Source organism: Atta colombica, unplaced genomic scaffold (genome assembly GCF_001594045.1).
Source record: "Atta colombica isolate Treedump-2 unplaced genomic scaffold, Acol1.0 scaffold81, whole genome shotgun sequence".
In the NCBI taxonomy this organism is placed as follows: domain Eukaryota; kingdom Metazoa; phylum Arthropoda; class Insecta; order Hymenoptera; family Formicidae; genus Atta; species Atta colombica.
In genome coordinates, this window is record NW_017259574.1 from 94,821 (window position 1) to 104,261 (window position 9,441).

At 31.8% G+C, this 9,441-nt stretch overlaps 1 protein-coding gene across 1 annotated transcript in view; it reads left to right on the top strand.

Moving 5' to 3' along the window:
• LOC108692722 overlaps window positions 1-3,757 on the top strand; it is a 67,877-nt gene extending 64,120 nt beyond the window's left edge. Inside the window, exon 4 of the mRNA XM_018201114.1 lies at window positions 3,661-3,757. Within this exon, the coding sequence (XP_018056603.1) occupies window positions 3,661-3,757 (97 nt within the window). The remainder of the gene's footprint in view (window positions 1-3,660) is intronic.
• The last annotated feature ends 5,684 nt before the right edge of the window (window positions 3,758-9,441 follow it).

Consider the following 9,441-nt stretch of genomic DNA (forward strand, 5'->3'; position numbering starts at 1 on the left):
CCAAACCGAATATTCACGGCTCCAAGGTCATGCTCTGTATTTGATGGACCAGCTCAGCGTAGTGTATTATGAACTGTTAAAACCGACTGAAACAATCACAGGCGATCGATATCGAATGCAATTGCGTTTGAGCCGAGCATTGAAAGACAAACGGCCGCAATACAACGAGAAACACGATAAAGTGATTTTGCAGCATGACAATGCTCGACATATTGCGAAAGTGATCAAGACATACTTGGAAACGTTGAAATCGGAAGTCCTACCCCACCCGCTGTATTCTCCAGACGTTGCTCCCTCTGACTATCACTTGTTTCGATCAATGGCACACGGCCTGGCTGACCAGCACTTCCGGTCTTATGAAGAAGTAAAAAATTGGATCGATTCGTGGATAGCCTCAAAAGATGACCAGTTTTTTTGACGCGGGATTCGTACACTACCCGAAAGTTGGGAGAAAGTAGTGGCCAGCGATGGACAATTTTTTTTTTTGAATCATAAATGTATAACCAGTTTTTTACAATAAAGCCTCGAATTTCGGAAAAAAAACGGCGGAAGCAAAGTTGTACACCTAATACTAAAACCAAAATAAATCGACATTTATAATCTATCTAGTAATTGAAAAGAAAGTCTTGGAAAGTTCTTCTATGTTTGTCCGTAAATTGAGCTACACTAATAATAATCGTATAATGGCTCTCATTTGTCCGATCTTATTATAATATTATTTTTCCTTCTTTTTAATTTTGTTTTTGGTTTCGGTTGAAATTGATGTGTAGCCGAATGTTTCGGTTCAGTTTTGGCAAAAATTTTAGTCAGACTAGAGAAAAGTACAAATACTCTACTCATAATTTGGATTTTTTATTTCAGGATAACCAAAATAGTGGAATCGTGTACCATTTACCGGTACACGCACAATCACATTTTAGTGAATTGCTGCATTTCCTCGCAAGATCAATATTTCTCAATTTGCAACATTACAAGTTCCATACACATTGCAATCGCACTCACGAGCGTGGCGCAACTTCGTCGTGATCGCAGCTAATTCTCTCTCGACTCGGCAGAATTCCCGTTTTTACAACAAACTTCCGTCTGATCTTATTGGAAACACCACAGAAAACGTGTCCTTACCCAGCCTCTCCTGAGGGTCATGCAAGATCTCGAAAATAATAGTTGGGCGCCAGGCACGAGTGAGAGCGTGCCACTTTTCATCGAAATTAATCGGGAGATTCTCTATGCGATTTTCTACAGAATTGCGATCGTTGACTCAACGAGTCAACTCTCGGTTACTCTCGTAACTGACAGCTAGCTTTTCGAGGCTCAGCCTCGAAAATGGCAGAGAGGATGATCGAATATAGAAGATCGTTAGGAGAAGCGAGTAAGGCAATGAATTACACAATAATTAATAACAGTAACAAATATATTTGATTAATCTCCGACTCTCGTTCGTACTCGTTAACAAGGTCGCGACAACAATATCCGATCGAATGCATTATTTTAGCCTCGCACTTGCCCTGATATGCTCTACGCGAGGCGTATTAATTACGCTAACTCTCGATAGCACAAGAACGTAAGAACACCACGTAAGAATACTTTTCGCAAATCGCACGAGCATTAACTCGACGCTCTGATAACCGAAATAGGAGACGGTTACGGTATCAAACATGGCGCAAACTCATCCGCGGGTCTTCAAACTACTTTATAAAATGTCGGAAATAGAGAACACATACATCACGATACGAAGTTCCGACAATCAAGATAAATCGGTACGCCAGAGAGACTTAACGAGTCGTACAGTTTCCTTCGGCCGTCTCGAAGACCCTCCCGGATCTCGATTTTGTAGGCGACTAGCATCTCGATGTCGGCGTCCCCGTAATCGGCGCCTCCGCTTCCGACTCTAGGTACCGACCTTTCAGGAGAGGGCTCCGCAAGCTCCGTCATCAGGTCTCACCGACAATTGGGCGTAGAGAGGCCATCCCCAGCTGCTATCCCTGCGCCTGTAATATGTGACGATAAAACATATCTCGACCCAAAGCAAATATATCGAAATACGGAGCGATATCATCTGCGTGCTACCCGTCCTGTAAGATGCTGGGCGCCTCAGCCGATTCGTCTTCCATCCTCTCCCGGCCATCACTCCTCTTCCGGCCATCTTCTCTCTTCATCTATGGTTCGGTGAGACGACGCAAAATTCATAAGGTTGTAAAGAAGTTGTCAATTATCCTGCAAAACTCGCGGTACGATAATGCACGAAAGAACGATAAATTGACGCAAAAAATCTGTGGAACGCACAAATTAAATGAAACAAACGCGAAATCGATGAAATAACGCCATAGAAACGCGCAGATATGTCCGCCTTCTAAAAAGTGGAAGGACTCAGAGGACGCCAGAGTTGCATTGTTCGGTCTTCCGACCTTTGTGACGAACGGAAAACGTCACGTCACAACATATATATTAATAAATTGTCAAATTATAAATGATATGTATTTATACTTTTCCTACAATACATGCTCAAAAAGCTTTTTACTTTTCAAAGCGTATCCTCCTATTAAGTCACTATAAAATGCTATCTTAATTATAAAATAAATTTATATTTATCACAATGCAATAATATTACAATGTGTACTGTCATAGATTCCATGTAATTATGTTTACAAATATTTTTACTGGACAGAAACGTAATCATGCACTTTGTTATCTTATCAAATTATTTATTTCTTATTATAATTCATTAATCAATTATTATAATTCATGTACTTATGTTTTATATTTATAAATAGGTAGATGATAATTATATTATGTACTCAACTTAATGATTTGTTATATGCTAATTACGTATGAAAGAAAATCGTGCATATGTAATAAATATGAATTTGTTTCATATATAAAAGATAATGAAGTGAATGTATCAATTAGTAATCAAAAGTCTGTGAAGTAATGAATAGACTTGAATAAACAAAACTTGGCTTTCGATTGAAACTTTGATTACTGTAGGAAAGTTAGATCAATTATCAATAGAAAATCATTGCTATAATTTTATAACATTATATACATTTCATTAAATAATAGATATATATCTCTATATGTAAATGTACTTAGTGACCGTTCGATTTTGCTTTGTCTTAATTAGTAACCTATGTTTGGTTAGTGTTATATTTTCCATACGATGATTACGATACGATGATTTTTAATGGAGTTGCGAACAATCAGAATGTTTCTTTTTATCTTAATTAGTGAATAACTCAGAAAAAAAATCATAAAGAACAAACAAAAAATTGTAAAAACATTTTTTTTTATTATACGATTATGTAGGGAAAGTTTTAAGCTTTCACGATAGATATTTTAGATAGATTCGAATATTTGCTCAAAAATTTTTTGAGCTACAGACCTAAGTGAATAAAAACTTTTTCATATTATACTCATAGTCTTTTATGTGTAAAAATTACAAAATTTAGTTAAATTACAAAAATATAGTAATTATTCGAAAGTAGAAATTTTAAGCTTTAAAATTATTTTTTTTAATTTAAATTTTGATCATTTTTAATGAAGATATTGATGGAAAAGGTCTTTTTACTAATTTGTAAAAAGACTTTCCCTAACTCAATGTAATATCTAGAATGTTTTTAATTTTTCATAAATGTTAATAAAAAAAATTCTTTTATGTTTCAGAATCTTTTCTTGTAAAATTCATTGTGCAGAAGAAAGTAGACAGACAGATGATATAGTTGTACGAAAAGGAGGTATTGAAACTCTTGTGTTGCAATAAAATTAATACTTATTTAACATTTATTACATATATCTTTAATGGAGTGCTAAATATATTTATAATTTTTATATTTTAATAAATATTTTAAGAGAAAATATATACAACGTACTAAAAGTATAAACGATATGCATATTAAAAACTGGAAATAAACATTCTATGTATTTGCACATATTTATTTGCGTATTTTTACACTTCTTGTGATGCATATTTCTTTTAATAATTATTAAAATTGAATTCATGATTAAGAGTTGGACATTATCCTTTTGCCATAACGTTTAAACAGTAACTTATACCAAAGTCTGGTATTACTAAGGATGAATCTATGACATCACGAAAAAGTAAGGCCCATATTTTTCAAAAGTACTGCGTATTTAAGACTACGGAAATATTACAGTATACGTACGTAGTATGGTAGCATATGTTACGTATATTATAGCATTTCCTTAATTTTATGTATGCAATATTTTTTAAGAATGGGGTTTAAGTTGTTCGCCTCGTGTCAATTTAATTGTCGAAGGAAATGTAGCACATAATGCACGAATAGTGCGTCACATTTGAGGGTAAATCTATGATAAAATTCAACTCCAAATTACGATTACACTTTTTCTTAAAAATAAACAAATTCGAGTTTAGCATTTATTTGAGTGTTTATAACAATCATGATAACTTTAATTACTTAACTTTAAGTACTAAAAACTTAATTTTTCATTATTTTAATAACTTCGTTCCTGCTAACTCCAGGTATGTAAATATGAAACCGGAATTTACTAATAGATGGCCATAGCTGTAATCAATGTCAATGTAATTGCCGTCAGACGGCGCCATTGACGCCATTTCCTTGTTCTGATATCTGAAAGATTTTCAATTCACAACAATACAAGTTTCATACAACAGTTTGTAATAGCGTTGAACATGTCGAATTTTGTGCCTGGAAACTACGATTTGCGGACAGCATTGATTTTCTGTACTATTTTCTTTACCACTTGAAGAAAACTGCTGCATAATCGCATCGAATGCTTGTCGAAGCCTACGATGAGCATGCTCTTGGTAAATCACAGTGCTTTGAGTGATTTAAAAAAATTCAAAAGTGGCGATTTTGACGTGAGAAACGAAAAACGTGGAAAACCACCGAAAAAGACCGTGAATTGCAAGCATTGTTGGATGAGGATGACGTTCAAACTCAACAACAACTCGCGGATCAATTGAATGTGACACGAGAAGCCGTCTCCATACGTTTGAAATCTATGGGAAAGATCCAGAAGATGGGTTTCACATGAACTGAATGAAAAACAGCAGGAAAATCGAAAAACTACTTGCGAAATGCTGCTCGCCAGATACAAAAGAAAGTCATTTCTCCATCGAATTGTGACTGACGATGAAAAGTGGATACATTTTGAGAATCCTAAGCGTAAAAGATCATGGGTAACTCCAGGCGAATCATCGACATCGACTGCAAGGCCAAATCGCTATGGACGGAAGACAATGCTCTGTGTTTGGTGGGATCAGAAAGGTGTGATCTATTATGAGCTGCTAAAACCTGGCGAAACCGTTAATACTGATCGCTACCGACAACAAATGATCAATTTGAATCAAGCTTTGTGTGAAAAACGACCAAAATATCAAAAAAAATAACACAAAGTGATTTTGCTTCATGATAAAGCACCCACACACAGCAAGACTGGTTAAGGAACGATTTGGCATTTGGGAAATACTTTCGCATGCGGCTTATTTACCAGACTTGGCTTCGTCCGATTACCACTTATTTGCATCGATGGGACACGCACTTGCTCAGCAGCGCTTCACTTCTTACGAAGATGTATGTGAAAATGGCTAGATGGTTTGGCTCAAAAGAGCAACAATTTTTTTGGCGTGGCATCCACAAATTGTCAAACAGGTGGAAAAAATGTATAGCTATCGATGGGCAATACTTCGAATAAAATATTTTTTATCATTTTTATGCAATAAACATGTATTTTCTATTAAAAAATCCGGTTTCATATTTACATACCTGGTATATATTTTGATTGTATCTTCGTTAAAGAGAACACACTAAAGAAAAAGTGGTTATATAGCTGCCAAATGTCGAATAAAATAATTTCAATCAAATGTTCAAGTATAACTAAACAAAATTTTATTTTCATAAATATTTAGTATTACCATTTAGTATACTTATACTAAATAGTAAAAAAAGCATTTACGTTTTTTTTTACATTCTGTTGTTTCAATTTTCGCCTTCTAAAAGTTCTGTTTACGTTTCTACTATTCTTTTATTACATTCGATCCGATTTTTATTTTCACCAGAGTTCTGAAGACAAATTTTGTACGATTCTGCACAGATTAAATTCTAAATGCGACATTTAAACATTTACATTGCAGTAATTTTGAAGTGACTAGTTCTAAAGATCAAAGGGTACCTGAAGCCCTTCACCATCTACTGCTTTTTAATGGCGATTAAAAACGGGCAGATTATAACATTGTAAATAACAAACGTTTTTGATGCAGAACATTTTACATAATTTAATCAACAATCTACAGTAAAAAGAGGAATATTTGGTTGAGTTATTAGCTTGTTGAGAATCAATCTCATGTGACAATCAGTTCCGAAACTCTGGTTTCCTCTAATATAATGGTAATATTATTTTATACATTTAGGGAAAAGTCGCCGATACCGCCATACCATTTTGTTTTTAGATAATATTTCTTAATTAAACAAAAGATAAAAATAAACTTTAAATATATAAATACAAACTAAAAAGTGTCTTCTATCAAATAATATAAGCAGTTTTTATAATATTGTTTGTAATTTTGCAATAAATAATTTTTTAAGTAAGATAAGCAAAAATAAGCATTTGATAAAATGAGCTCCAATATTGACACAATAGGCAGTAATATAATATATGCTACATATTTCTATCTTTTTTCTTTTACAGAAATTATCTGTATAAAATACTACGAGTAAATTTGACACTATAAAGCAACATTATAAAAACATTATTAAGTTAATTCATGATATGTTTTACAGACAGGTATGCCGGTTTACATTTTATATTTTAAATCGTATTATGAAGAAACTAAGAGAGAAAAAATAATATAAATAAAATTGGATTTAGGAAATTATAAGCATTTAAAATGATATAATATTATTAATAATATAATCGCTATTATTTAAATTACACAATTTGCAATTGAAAATCGTAAGAATTTTATTTTCGCAGAAAATTATTTATTTATTTTCATAGAATTCATTTTTAGCTGATTTTGTATAAAAACAAGCCAAAAATACGAATTATGCGTTTACAATTTTTTAATTAACTAAACAGTTAACAGATCATGTTTTTGTTAGTAATATTAAATAAAGTCCATCAATTAGTTTCTGAGAAATAAAAGGGTGTTGCTTTAGGAGACCTATGACAGTGTATCGGTGACTTTTCTTTATACTTATATTACTCTATATTTTTTATCATGTATTACAAAAAGACATGAAACATCGTATTAAGTTCATTATATCTTGATATATTAGTTTTTTTCCATCGTTTTACAATCCATTCATAGATATAGGGCGGTTTCTATGATATCTTATGCGTGTTTAATATAATATAATATTGTATATAATATTGTATATCTGAATTTCTACAATAAATTAAAAAATAGAAGGCAAAACAATTAGTCAAAATCAAATTTTATTTGTAGTATATTGTATAACCTTTTACTTTACGAAAATAAATACTATGATAGTGTATACATGTAAGTACATAAAATTATGTACATATATATAAAAATATTTTGAGAATAAAAATAAAAAATAATAGTAAAATTAACATCACGTTTTATGTTTACATTAATAAATTATATTATCATTATAAAAATAATTGTACTTACAATACTTTTACAAAGAGCATTGTATTGTGCATATATCTTAAATATCAAACATTTTATCAAAGTTATCAGTTTTCAACTTAAGTCATCACGTATCATCAGAAGCCATATAAATAAAAATTCATTAAGCATTTGTACTTAATATAAAGACAAAGTGCTAGTAACATTACATTTATTTGTGCCTTGTAATAATAGAGTAAAAGCATTAAATATGAATCAGGCACTAGTTCTGGATTGCACATTATATTTACAATAAATAATTATATAGTATTTTCTACATATTATATATATTATTTAATGCATATCACAAGATTCTTTAGCATTTGCTTTATCTTTTTCAATTGTTTTTTTATGGCAATAGCTGCATATTTTAATGTCATTAATTAATAAAAATGAAACTAGGATAAACTAGGATATCTATAAAAATTTATTTAAAATGTGATATCACATAAGAATTGTCTTATGGCTATTATACAGAAGATAGTAAATAGCATTACATGTCATGAAAAAAAATCAATATATCATACTCAATTAAAATTAAATCCTAAAAGGTAAAGCATTTGGTAAACTGATTCGCAATTAGTATATGGGGTCTAATTGTAGATAATTATTATTACTTAATTTAATCAAAATTAAAACGTATAAAACGGTATCGAAATGAAATAAAATCATCCATAATGTGATCTCTATGATCAATTATAACTATTAAATATTTTATTAATTTCATATCCTTCTAAATAAAAATATGAAATTTTTTTTTCAAGAGTGATCCACATCTAGTGACTTCAATCTACGTATCTATAAATAAAAATTCCGCGAAAAGAAAGGCAATCTGATCTAGATTATCTATGTCCATTCTGTGTTCAGTACTTGCTGATTAAATGGCATAAATATGTTATCTCGTTATCAGTACATATCTTACATATCTTACAAAGGAAGTTCCTCTCCTAGAGGAACTGCAAAAACTATTTTTGAAAACCTTAATAAAAAATATTAAAACGTGTTTATATCTCATGCAGCAAGAATTAATTCAGTTAAAGCCGACGACTCGAGAAACTGACTATGACAGAGACGCTAGAAAGAGTGCTGGCACCATTATTGACCTTTGGTTCATTCTTCAATTTAGGCATGTTCGAATATCCTCGTGGACAACCTAGGACGTATCTCTCTTGCCTATATGCTTTAGCCAAATGGGACTCTCTTACGTACTTCTTTTACTATCCACTATTCGTTCAGCCATTCGCGACAAAATATCACAGTATTGAACGACTTCTTACCGTTGGTCACTGTTATATCAATTATCATTAGCTTCTATCGTTTTAAGGTAAAAATTTTAAGATGTACTTTCTCTATATAATAATATTAGGTCTACATTTTCTTTATCTCTTTCGCCACATCGTTTTTAATATTATCGTTTTTAATTTTTTAATATTACTTATCTTTTGTTTAATAGTTCAATACCATTTTATTGAGAGGGATCCATTAAACGGGTCTTAAATTCACAATTATAGGCAAAAAATTATAAAAAGTTTTTACAAAAGGCTTTCGATACCTTCAACTATGACTACTTTTAATCAAACTCAAACTATGCAGTCTATCCCATTCGGCCCACTCGCTAATCAGCTCGTTCCTTATCAATCGCACGCACCAAGTCCACATATATAACTCTTTTCCTCTTTTCTCATCTCATGCCGTTCTCTCCGGAATTTTCCAGGTACAACCATTCTCGAATCTTTATTTTTTAATATTTTTATCTTTGATTTGTCTAATATTTCTCTGTCTTCCGAGATCTTCATGTATGCAGACGA